Source organism: Topomyia yanbarensis, chromosome 1 (assembly GCF_030247195.1).
Source record: "Topomyia yanbarensis strain Yona2022 chromosome 1, ASM3024719v1, whole genome shotgun sequence".
In the NCBI taxonomy this organism is placed as follows: domain Eukaryota; kingdom Metazoa; phylum Arthropoda; class Insecta; order Diptera; family Culicidae; genus Topomyia; species Topomyia yanbarensis.
In genome coordinates this window covers 176,524,851-176,538,607 of record NC_080670.1, presented here as the reverse complement: position 1 = coordinate 176,538,607, position 13,757 = coordinate 176,524,851, and the positions used below count along the sequence as shown (strand labels likewise).

At 40.1% G+C, this 13,757-nt stretch overlaps 1 protein-coding gene across 1 annotated transcript; it reads left to right on the top strand.

Moving 5' to 3' along the window:
* Positions 1-5,877: 5,877 nt before the first annotated feature.
* LOC131682325 (bis(5'-adenosyl)-triphosphatase enpp4-like) lies at positions 5,878-8,796 on the top strand. The gene is made up of 4 exons (XM_058963715.1): positions 5,878-6,552; positions 6,738-7,419; positions 7,478-7,756; positions 7,845-8,796. The coding sequence occupies exons 1-4, from the start codon at positions 6,139-6,141 to the stop codon at positions 8,159-8,161; spliced, it is 1,692 nt and encodes a 563-aa protein (XP_058819698.1). The 5' UTR covers positions 5,878-6,138; the 3' UTR covers positions 8,162-8,796.
* The last annotated feature ends 4,961 nt before the right edge of the window (positions 8,797-13,757 follow it).

Sequence of the window (13,757 nt, the reverse complement as noted above, 5' to 3'; positions counted from 1 at the left end):
ATATATATATATATATATATATATATATATATATATATATATATATATATATATATATATATATATATATATATATATATATATATATATATATATATATATATATATATATATATATATATATATATATATATATATATATATATATATATATATATATATATCCAGATATAATATATATATATATACAGGGTGTTTGGTTCATGGTTAAGAATCTCTCGGGGGGTGATAGACTGCTATATTTGGAGAAAAAAATTGTTCTACACATACCATCAAATCTCAACCATTACAGAGTTATTGAACTTTTTGTGTAAAAAACTTATTTGTCTTAAAATACCTCTAACTTTAAAAGTATACTTTGTATTTTAAATATTTCAGTTCTATTCGAAAGGTGAGAAAATTTCCTATTGAATAGTGTTCTCATATCTTTTAAGTAATTAGTTTTAATTACCTTTTAGCTGTAAAGTAGTTAAAAGTTAGTGTTTTTGAGGAGGTTTTTGCTAATTTTCTCGAAATAATGAAGTATGATTATAGCAATATCCATTATCCAAAAGTTGGGTTTTAGGACGATTCATAATTTGTTCTTGGACGTCATATTTCTATCTCTTCTCATTTCTTTGTAATTTCATTACTATACTTTTCCTGTAACCGACTTGCAAGTGCTTAAAAGACTCTAATCTAAAAAATATGCTTTATATCGTTATTTACAAGATTTCATTGGAAAGCTGAGAAAATGTCCTATCAGTGTATGTACAAATATCTTTTAGTTAAGTATTCTAAATTATTTTTTACTAAAGAAATAACTCAAAATTTGTGTTTTTTGGAGTTTTTTAATTATTCTAATTATTTATCAACAAAATTTATCGTTACTATTGTTCATTTGATGCCCCTTAATGTTCTCTATAACTTTTTATTTGACATTTTGTCTATATCTCTTTTCATTTTGCTGCTATTTAATAGTTAACGCAGCAAGAGCACGCCACAAATGTAGTGGGTTCGAAATCGATATTTTTGCATATGAAACGATGTGATAAAAACGATTTTGCGTCGAAACCAAAAGAGATAATTGAATGGAGTCAAAAAAAGAACTGTAGAACTTGCTGAGATGCATTATTTCCATGATAATAATGGTGATGTTTATTATTTACTATTTTAAGAAAATTAACGAAAATGCTAATAATAGCACTAACTTTAAAATAATTTACTTTTAAAAGAATACTAAATTCACTTAACTGAAAGGTATTAATACATTTTTCACTGTAAAATTTTCCTGGCTTTCGAATACAAAGAAAAAAAAAGTACAATGAGTGCCATAATTTTTCAATTAGAGCTGGTACTAGTGAAAATGAGATAAAAATATCCAAGTTGAATAACCCAAAATCATGAAAATAAGAAAAGGTAAGTGTATCATGTCAAAGAATGAATTAAGCAGCTCATCAAGACTAACAATCTGAATTATTAAAATGATGAGGTTAACTATTAGGATTTTCAAGAAATGAACGAAAAATCGTTTAAAATTGTTTAATTTTCAATAAATTACTTTGTAAATGCTACCTAAACTCATTATCTGAAACATGTGAGGGCATCACTCAATGCGAAATTTTCTCACCTTTCGAATGGAACTAAAACATTCAAAATACAAAGTATACTTTTAAAGTTAGAGGTATTTTAAGACAAATAAGTTTTTTACACAAAAAGTTCAATAACTCTGTAACGGTTGAGATTTGATGGTATGTGTAGAACAATTTTTTTCTCCAAATATGGCAGTCTATCACCCCCCGAGAGATTCTTAACCATGAACCAAACACCCTGTATATATATATATATATATATATATATATATATATATATATATATATATATATATATATATATATATATATATATATATATATATATATATATATATATATATATATATATATATATATATATGTACATATATATATATATATATATATATATATATATATATATATATATATATATATATATATATATATATATATATATATATATATATATATATATATATATATATATATATATATATATATATATATATCTATATATATAGATTTGATCGAAAAAGTAATTTTTTGACGATTTCATATCATTTCATTTGGCAACCGTGAAAAAAGTGTGAGCGAAGTGTATCAAAAATCCAACTTTCTAAGCAATAAACAATACTACCAGGGTGGCCAGACCTACCGATTTATCGGTAGTCCTACCGATTTTGGTCTTCCCTACCGATTCACAGAAGACCAAGGCAAAACTACCGATATTTTGTTATCCCTACCGAAAACTACTGATTTTTATTGATTTTGGACACATCCTACTCAACATTCATTTTTGGGTTGGATTTGGTCTGAGATCTTTGTTTTCAGTATTTTACAATTCTATGTCAACACTACGTTTTTGGGACAACAACCTGGCCTACCGATAACTACCGATAAACTTTTAGTGACCCTATCGATATTAAGGAATTCTATCTGGCCACCCTGAATACTACAACCACAGACTAACAGACATAACACTCAAAAACAAAGCTTCGCCCGCTTTAACGGTCATTTTAAATATATTTGTAGTTGGGACTGTGGCCACATTTGAAATTATGGCGCCACTGACATATGAACAAGCATATAGGGGATAGACCACTAGTGAAAATTTTTCCCTAACCTGAGGGGTAACCCCCCAAGTAAATGAGTGTTTGGGACTGTGAATAAATGGTGGAGCTAGTGTTCTGGGAAAATTGTCGGATCGATGTTTTTGAGGGAATTCCCTCATAGTGTTATGTATGTTAGTCTGTGCTACAACCTTTATCGACAATCGAAGGTATAGTTCATTTCTCTACCAGCCCTACTCTATACTTCACGCTATCGTGCCTTGCAGGATAATCGCTCGATATGCGATTATATGAAAGCTCAATTGAGATAGGCGCGTGACAGCCGCCTGTATAAATTTATAGGCAGCTTTTTCCTTGAAGCTTTCGAAAAGCACACAGCTGGCAGAAAAATAAAGCTCCACTGAAATCTGTTTGCGGAGCAACTGCGGCTATATTTGATGCGCCTCTCAGACGCCCGCAATGTGAGATTTTATTATAAGCGCGACAATACGTTTCTCTATCGATACATTGGCTTCAGGCTGCTAATTGATGATTTGCGGCAAAACCAAAATTAGTCATGCGACACCTATGATTCAGCTCATGAACTGGTAAAGTGATACAGTTTGCTTTTTTTCACCCGCAAGTGAGTCGTAGCTTACAACAAAAACTTCATTTTCTTCTCGGAAAAAGCTTACCACTGCCAAAATATGAATGAAACGTGTAAGAAATTTAGTTTTATTTGCAATTATTCTGAAAGTACAGCTATTTGCAACTATTTGGCTCATACATTTCTTCGAAATGTATTCGGGGTATTATTGTGGTTATCAAAAATCGTTCCATAAATAAAGTTCCAACTTGAAACCGAGACCCAATCAGTACCAATGTCAAACTCCTTCATATTTTGGACTACGTAGGAGATTCAGTGAAGACTATCAGAGAGAAGGATCGGCTGTGTATGATACAAAGCTGACACTTTCCTATTAACCAGATATATTCTTTCTTCGCGTCATCCGGAGAGTTGCATGAATTTACACCATCTCATGAAGGTTTAGCTTAACTTAGGAGGAACTGGAAATGATGTTGCGGCTACGATGCTCAAAAAATTACATTTTGGAACAGCACACATAGCTCTGCGAATAATATTAGAAACCACTATGTTTTACAACCTTTTCGCAAGATGTTTACTCATAATCTTATAAAATGATGGTTTTCCATCATTTTCATAAACAATTATCAACAAATTGATCGGTGATTTGGTGTTTAAAAGTTATTTTTTTACCAATGTTGACAGAAAATATATGCACTATGACAGAACAGAATCAAATCAGCAACACTTTGCTTCCAGCGCTATCTGTGAGCGGTTTCAACGTAGAATCGCCAATTGAGATATCTGACGTTTAAAATACGCACACTGATGTGGTTTTCGTTTGAGGCGAAACTGAGTCAGTTCCTAACCCCAACTGCTGTCAAAATGTATGAACTGACAGCGGTTGGGGTTAGAACCTGACTCAGTTTCAGGTTCAAGCGAAATCGCCATGAGATCTCGCATTTTTATACTACCGCCCTCCCCTTAAGCCCAGAAGCGCTTTGTTTTCCTCCCAATTCAAACGTCAAAACGGCAATATACCAACGCAGCTGGATAAGTCAATCCACTAAGTCGATCCCTCGTTCAGTGCATAAAGCAAACGCCATTCCGGCGAATTCTCATTCTCGGGTGCGACCATGCATGAGTGCAGTTCGTTTTGTATTTTCTAGGACTAAATAAAAGTAAAAGTTTTCGCGTGTGTTTCTATTTACTTAGCGCATCCGATTTATTACGCTGGATTACCGCAGTGAACCGTGACATTCCCGTAGAACCTTAACGACCCTCAGGAGAAACGTATGTTGATCGATTTCATCGCCTGCGTTGAAAAATCTAGAGATGTCGTGGCTTCGATTTGATCCCCCGGGGTAGGGGGTATCGTCGGTCTCCATATGGCTATGGCTGTCAGAGGTGCGGTTTGGTTTTGGCCAGGAGGTGAAGGTAGTTTTATTTGCCTTCACTCGTTGGGTCGGTTGTCGAGCACTATGACACTGCTTATCCGGGTTACTTCGGCACACACGTATTATGCGAGAAACGGGAAGAAATTCGTTCTACAAGGTTACGACATTCATGATGAATGAAGTCCTGTTTGACAATTCTCAGTGGTTTGTTTACTTTGTTAGTTATGTGAGTGCGAGTGCAACGAGCGCTCATCTGTTACTCTTGAACTCACGTAACACCCATGTAAACAAACCACCCAGAATTGTCAAACGAAGTTCATCCGGCTCATTTTGCGGGGTTTTGTCGGTTGGTGAAAAACCTAATTAAAACAACAAGCTACTCACTGTTTATAAAGAGACTAGTATAACAAAGAGACGCCATCTTAATTCAGTGAAAACTATTTAACTAGCAACCAAGTTACGGGTCACAAGCAACACTGGAAATGTGCAAACCTCACAAAACTTGTTGGTTTGTTTCTAAAAATATAAAAATTTGAAGCGACTTCTTGTCTGCAGAGTTTCTCGATCAGCCAAAACATAATTATATCCGCAAGAATGGTACTTCGGAGCAGGAAAACCATATTAGGCCAAGATAAACTGCGATTTTTTCGATTGTAAGTGTTGTACATATGTTCCTGTCTTATCAGTTTGCTGAAAAGAAAAGAGCTTTGCTTTGTTTTGCTGATTGACCAATAACAGAACGACTTTCATTTTAAATGTTTGCATCATTTGGCATTCGTTACTCTCATGCTAAATGTCGTCCTCCCATCAAATCAAGCCATTTTCTCTTTAGCGTTTCTAAACACGATGGTATTGTAACAAATTTGGTTTGAATATATCACATTTATCTGTAACGTATTTAGTAATTTAATTTTAATGAATTGGATAACAATACTTCCTTGATAACAATACCACATATCGCTAAACATTTACGATTGACAACTCTTTTGTTCGTTTGGAATGACATTGACAGTTAAATAATTGGAATTCCAAACGAAACATGGCGTCTCTTTGTTATTCTATAGTCTCTTTAGCTGTTTACATAAAATTACTGGTTGCCAAAACTAGCAGACAAAACAAAACTTGGTAAACCGTGCAAATTCACTGTTTTTCTCTCCGCGTGTCTTTGTATTTAAAGCATCGTCTTTGTGTGAAAGGACCTTTATTTGTGACCGTAGCCCAATGCAGGCTCATTTTCATACCTCTCACCGATCTGACTGCTCCTAGTGACAATAACGCAAACCATTCCTCTCAACTGCGATGACTGCACAAGTGTCAGTCGTGTGTGACAAACAGGAAAGCGAAATCAGACAAAAACAGCACTCTAATCAAAATAAAAGAACTTTCCAATTTTACAAGAGAACAAAAGAAAAACTGCAAACATTTTCGCGGATCGTGTTACTTCAGTTCTTACGAGCAGGAAAAAAGTGAAAGCAATGTTATTTCTCGTCTCGTGAAGTAAAGTTTGTTACCAGTGAAAAAGTGCAGCTCCCTTTTGCTCCTATTCCAGCATGATTCCACGATTGACGGCCAGCTGTGGTGGTGGTGGCGGCTGGGCTCAGGTGGCACTGTTTCTGCTGCTGCACCTGTTAGGTAACGTATCGCCTAATGGTTCTTCCAGCGTACCAGTTGCAGCGAATTCACCCGCCGTGCTGATTGTCGTCTCGTATGACGCCTTTCGAAATGAGTATCTGCAACGCAATAGTACTGCGTTTATGAACGAACTTCGTCGGAATGGTACTACGACGGAATATCTGCGGAATGTTTTTCCTACAAAGACTTTCCCGAATCATCATAGCATTGCGACGGGGGTGTACCCGAACCAGCACGGGGTGACGTCCAACGGGGTGTACGACCATGCCCGGGGGAAGCTGAACTACTCGTACGAGCTGTTTCATTTCGATGAGGAGTTGGTGCCGATTTGGGTAGGTTTTTTTTCGTTTGATTTGACATTGGTCATCAAGGTGCTGAATATTTAGAAAAGCAGGACAAACCGGATTTTTATTCTGGCTCTCGTCTTATCAATTTTAGATGATTGATTAGGTAGAGACGCGTGACAAATTGAAGATAACGTCAACTGTAAAAGTAAATAAACCTTAATTTGTTGCAGATATTAAACGAACAAAGCGGAGGCCATTCCGGATGTATGATGTGGCCCGGATCGGACTTTCCGTATACAAAGTCGAACATTAGCTGTAGTCACTCGCAGCCATTTAATTTGACATCGCCATGGAATGATCGGGTCGATACAGTTTTTAAGTGGATCCAGGATCCAAGCAAGCCAGCGAATTTGGTGATGCTGTACATAGAGGAGCCGGACTACTACGGTCATATCTACAGTCCGGAGTCGGATCGGGTGGCTCAACTGATCGTGAAGCTGAACGATCTAACGCGGTACATTTACGACAAGATCAGGGAGTTTGGGCTTCAGGAGCGGGTGAATGTGTTGCATTTGAGCGACCACGGAATGGATTCGGTGATGCCAAAGAATTTTATTAATCTGACGAGCCTAACACCACCGGACGTCAAGTATGATGTGTACGGATCAACTCCGGTGCTGCAGATTGTTCCGAAGGTGAAACAGCAGACGGCAGATTTGTACCGGGCACTCTGGAACGCTTCCGTACGAAATGGTAATTTTGATGTCTACACGCTGGAGAATCTGCCACCGCGCTGGCATTTTAATAATTCGCAGCGAACTGGACCGATAACGGCCGTGGCGAAGCTGGGCTATGGCTTCGATGACATGTGGAGGATGGTCAATTACTACCGAAAGGCATTCAACGTTACAAGTAAATGGATTGACCCTATGTTTGAATTGAGTTAATAATGCCCAATTGTTTTTTTCAGTAACCCCCGACACCAAATACGGTGTACATGGGTACGATAACGATCTGATGATCATGCATCCGATCTTTTTCGGATACGGACCGCGAATAAGTGAACGAACGGCGGTGGAACCGTTCGATACTGTCGACTTGTACTATCTGTTCTGTGAAATTTTGGAATTGAGAAGTCCTCCCCAGTTGGTCGGCAACCGGGAGCACATTTTAGCTGTCCTGCGAAACGATTCCCGTGACGATGACGACGATCCTAGCGGAGAGTCGACTCGGGCAGCTACCCTAGCTGGTGAGTGAAAAGCTCTTTTCCTACAGCTGTTTTTCTTCATTTATAATTACGGTGTGGGTTAATGAGACCGTCCATCTTTTATTTCCAGTAATCTTTGCCGGCAGTTTGATTGCTTCCTTCGCACTGGTTAGCCTGCTGGCAGTGTTTGTCATTCGGCAGCGCCGCCGGAGGGACAACCTCGTACCGCACTATCTGTACGACGAAACGGAATCATTCCTGGACGAAGGAAACAAGTTACTGCCGGCAGCAGCAGCAACACATCACCACCACCAACAGCAGCAGCAACAACAACAGCATGCTACTCTGCACGGTCATCAACATCATCATCACCACCACCACCAGCAGCACCATCATCTTCACACCAATGCGTCCATCAACGGGGACGTGGTTTCGATCGATGTTTGAGCTCGCTTCCTTCTTTCCTGTGTTTGTAAATAACCGTTGTTAATTCCTAATACTCTGTGTTGTTTCCTACCCTTTCACACACAAACACACTGAGTGCGAAAGCTCGATGGTAAATGTTTTTACTTTTTTAAATTATCAGCAACATGATCACTGAAGTAGTAGGCCGTGATCCTAATCGACGTCAATCTAATGTAATACATATCAACAAAGTAGTTCTGTTTTCCGTAACCGATTTGAATTCGTTGCCCCAGTTACGTCCTTTAGTCAAAATATGTTTAGAAGTATTTGGACAATACTACATAGAACTGTCAAATTTCAGACATTTTCTGCATTGACCATTATTATATTGAGATGTTAGTTATAGGAAAGAAAAACCATCGAAAGAAAGTTGCATTTTAAACTTATCCAAAAAAAAAAACGAATTCGCCAATTGGAGACTGTGAACTAAAAAAAAACAAGAGTTGTGTGAGGCAAAGAGGAAAGAAGAACAGAATTTAACCAGGCCATAATAAAGGTAATTTTATCGTAACATTCGCTATTATAGAAGTGTATATTTTAAACAAGGAAGCCGTAAGTTGTAAATAATGGAGTAATAAAATAAACTATCAAGAAGCGTGTCTCGCACTTTTCGTGAATTGAGTTTGTCACTGAAGATTAGTAATCAACACAATGGAACCAAAATGACGATTGGATATTTAGCTTCAGATCAGTTCAACTGAACGAAAATAGGGAAATCTAACCACACATTTTTCTTTAAGCTAATTTCCAGTGATAACTACAATAAAAAAAACTTACCGACTGCCCTGTTATTTGACACAAGGAGCTCTTAAACTAACTGAGAAGTGAATTTAACGGAATGTAACGGAACCGAATCCAACGATATGGTTTTGTAACTAAAATTATTAAACGTAGGAGGAAGGAGGTAGCAAAAAAAACTTCTTGTGATATTTTTATACCAGACTACAAACACAACTTCTAAAATGCCGTACTGTATACTATATTAGTCCTTGATCGGGAAAATCTAATTAGGAATGTTAAACTTGGAGCTTTGAACTGTGAACCAGGAGAGGATCACACACGTTTCAAAGCTTAGCTGAGGTAGAGATCGAAAAACCCCTTTATTGCAAAAATGAGATAATTTATGCTTTGATTAAGACTTCTTCCTAAAACTGCTGGCGGAGAAACAGAGATGAGAATACACAAACGTAAATATGTATTAATAAAGTTTTTAAAATCCCTAAACGAAACTCGTTTTTTTTTTGCCTTTCCCTAAATTGGAAATACCCCCCTGCCTATTTTGCGCGGCGTGTGACATGAGACGACAAATTTCACTTCACTGACTTTCCCCGCTCGAATCTGATTCTCGTATCAGGTGAGATGAGATTACCCATTGTTAAATGGGCCGGCATTATTCTGCGCGGCGTGTGACGTGAGACGACTAAACAAACCTCACTCTACGTGACTTTTCTCATCCAATTCTGAAGAGTCACTTCGGGTGACGTGAAACGCCCTTTTAACGGTAATGGGGAATCTTCGGCCCTGTTCTGCGCCGCGTGTGACGTGAGACGACTAATTTCACCTCACTCTAAGTGACTTTTCTCAGCCAATTCTGAATAGTCACCTCGGGTGACGTAAGACACCCATTTAACCGCAATGGGAAATCTCACCTCACCCGAGTCGACTCTCAGAATCGGGTGAGAAAAGTCACGTAAACTGAGGTGTGATTAGTCGTCTCACGTCACACGCCGCGCAGAATAGGGCCGCTTATCTCATCCGAGCAAACTCTCAGAATCGGGCGAGAAAGGTCACGTAGTATGAGGTGAGAATAGTCGACTCACGCCATACACCGTGCAGGAGAAGACCGATTAAGGTTCAAAGAACTTTCGGTGAGTGTCTATGAGAATTAAACGCATGATAGTCGGCCCTATTCTGCGCAGCGTGTGACGTGAGGCGAGACTAAACTCATCTCACTTTACGTGACTTTTTTCACTCGATTCTGATAGTCGACTCGGGTGAGGTGAGATTCCCCATTGCGGTTAAATGGGCTGTAGCGTATACGTTTAAATTCTGTACAAGATCTAAGAGTAAGCATGAATCTAGCGTTAGAAATAGTGTAGACAGTCTTTGCAATTAATGTCTTCACCGGCTGACTGTAATCGCCAATCACTAAACCCCCCGTATGACAACAAGTCAATGTCACGTCAGTTCAGTGGAAACGAAAATGTTGCCAACACCACCACATAAATGCGAGCAAACCAGAGCAGAACGGAAACGGCAGAATTCTACTGGGACTGTGCTGGCGACAAGGCAGTAAGCAGACGTCACATTCCGCCTCGAGGATCGGCCGCATTTTCATCCAGTCGAGGAAAAAACTCGAGCAAACGTGAAGTTGGCCTAGTATTTTGGCAATTAGCATTGCAGAAAATTCACTTCTCCGCGAGAAGCGCGCAGCGAAGAAACAACCTATCGATCCCGGTTTCAATCGGCGACGGAACCACATGGAAAACGCCGGGACGACCTATAGCAGTAGACGGAAAGCTGTCAGCTCCACGAGGCGAACATAACCTAAAAGACATTTGACTGAGTTCGAATTTATGCTGTAGCAGCTCCACTCCAAGAAGCATTCAGACGACGGCGAAAGTCAAATCTAGCGTGGATCGAACAAAAATCGGTGAAGAAATCAAACATTCCCGTAAGGAACGCACGACAAGCAGGACGTCAGGTCAAGTTCGGGTTCAATCTCGTAAGACAGCACTATTTTCGGAAGAAGGAAGAGGCTACTGCACAAGATTGATTCGCGCTTTCCGTGCTCAGAGCTAATTGCGAAGAGGAAATCTCCAATAGAACGGAACAACGAAACTAGGATCGTCCAGGTAAAGGACGTGGCCGGTAGGACGAATTCTTGAAGCTCTCCGAAGTCGGAAGTTCGCAGCAAAAAACCTTCCAGTGGGAAGGTTTTTTTTTTAGTTGACAGACTCAGCGGACACTGCGAAGGAGTGATTTTCTTCTGCTACACGCAGTGCCCACTACGAGGCAGCGGTTTTGTCTGCTAAACAGAACGGAGACAGTGACGAAGGGAGGTTCTCCAGCTGGAGTGAAAGCCATCACGGAGTGACTGAGAAACACAACAGTGTCAGTTGCACCACCGGATCGATCGCCAAGCAAAGGAAGATCGCCGTTGAAGTTTTCCTTCGAAGAGCCACGGTGTCGGTATTCGTCAAGGAGGTGGAAATGTTACGGAGGACCGAAAGGTCACAATGGGTTGGCTTAGATGGCACAGGAAGGCTATGCAAGTCAGGCAAATAGAATGATGGGCTCATCATACGTGAGTAGTAGTAGCTTGGAAGTTAAAGCATTAATGGTTAAGCAGGAGGGTGTTGAATAAATGTAATAAGTGCAGATTTGGGTTCATGTTTTGTTGGTTGCGTTCATGAGTTTCGGCCTGTAGACCGGGTACCCAAAGCATCCCAGCTTAGGGGAAGTAAACCGAACAGGGCGTCTCACGTCACCCGAAGTGACTCTTCAGAATCGGGTGAGAAAAGTCACATAAAGTGAGGTTAGTTTAATCGTCTCATGTCACACGCCGCACAGAATAAGGCCGATGAGCGAAAGATTCATCCACTCCGTTGTGACAGCGGTGGTGAGTACAAAAGCTTCTGTATTTGCTTCCCGGGACATCACTCGGGACAAGTCAGTTGCTTTTGATGTTCATAATTGTCACGTGAAGTGCTTGGATTTATTTTTGAGTCTAACTAGTGATAATTTCGGTGCTAGTTCAGATACATCGTCTAACTAGACACCCAGTTTGTGCTAGTTACTGACGAGATGAATTCGAAACACAAAAAAATAAAACTTAATTCGATGGATCCTTCTGTAACTCGAATAGTATCTCACCAATTTTGAGTGCACCTGGTTCTTAAAATATTCTCCTTCAGCTTGACATTATATCCCACCCTTTCGAGGGTCGCAGCGCCGATTGATTTGATGAGTGTCTTTGTTCGTCTTCTTTTCTTCCTTCTCTTTCTGTTCCACTAGCCTTCGCCAACCTCCTTGGGATTCGTCATTTCCTCCTCTTCTGCTGGCATGCCTATTACTGTTTTCACAGAACGAGTATATCGGTAACCATTTGGTGTCTCCCCGGCTTCTGCCTTTGCTTTATCCATGGTCTGCATAGCCTTTTCAATGTTTTCAGCTCTCTCTCTCTCTCTCTCTCTCTCTCTCTCTCTAACAACGCCATTCTGTTCGACTGCAACTACGACGAATTTCATACTGATCACTAGATCCTTGATCAGACCGCAAAAAGTTGATAATGTTGAAAAAGAATATTTCGCAGTGATATACGTACGAAATATTCTTTGTATATAAACAATTTGCCATTCACGGGACGGCAGTTGACAGTAAGAACTGTCATACGGAACGTGCTATAAAAAGCTCTGAGATGTCATCTGACAGAACGTCATGTGACAAAAGCTTCAAGTGGGTAACTTGAGCTTTTGCATATGGACGCCGCGCATGGATGTGTTGTTTACTATAGGCAGAGGGTATGACAGGGTATGGCAGTCAATAAGGGACTGTGATAAACAGTGCATGAAATATCAATCGATATCGAACTATGTTAGCATTATATAACTTGACGAACAAGAATCAAATAAAGTTATCTCAAACCTACCTACAGAAATACTTGGAGTTTTCTTACGGTATTATCAACAGGTTATGGGCCCAGTAGTTAACTGGAACTAGCCACCTGGACTATTGTAAAATAGTTGTTTTGGAAGATACACGTTTCGGGTAGAAACGGCCGGCGAGAACCATCGTTCCGGTAGCAGCGGCATCCAGCGACGACCAGCGTTTCGGGCAGAAACGGCATCCGGCGAGGACCAGCGTTTCGGGTAGAAACGGCCAGCGAGAACCATCGTTTCGGACAGAAGCGACATCCGGCGAGGACCAGCGTTTCGGGAAGAAACGGCATCCAGCGAGCACCAGCGTTTCGGGAGCAAGCAGAGGATGGCGACCCAGCAGCAAGCTGGAGGATCTGCCGAGAGGATGGCAACCCAGCAGCAAGCTGGAGGATCTGCCGAGAGGGTTACTCTCGAGGACAGAAGAGGTGGTGGCTACGAGAGGGGAACTCTCGAGCGCACCGTGCCGACGACGGCATACTTCGGTAGCGTCAACCGCGAATCGATATTCGACGGTTCGGAGTTGCGGTTCCCAGCCTGGAAATGGCGAATGGAACATCATCTTATAAAGATGAAACTCCAGCACACGTTGCTACGAACGCCCGAAGAAGAGGACTTCTACGAACCAGTAGTAGGTGCCTCGGAAGAGCTAGAAACAGCCAGGAAGGCTAAGCTCAGAAAACGGCTTGATGACGACGTCGAAGCATTGGACGAGATTGTCATGATGGTCAACAATGATGTTTTGAATAAACTCATTGGGCTCAACTATGCGAAAGAAGCCATGGATACTCTGGTCAGAACGTACCAAAAGGGCGGTACAGCCGCTATGGTTAATATGCGGGACCGGTTGTATACCATCAAACAAAGACATCACGACAAATTGTCCATGATTTTTGATGAGTACGATCTGATTATTCGCG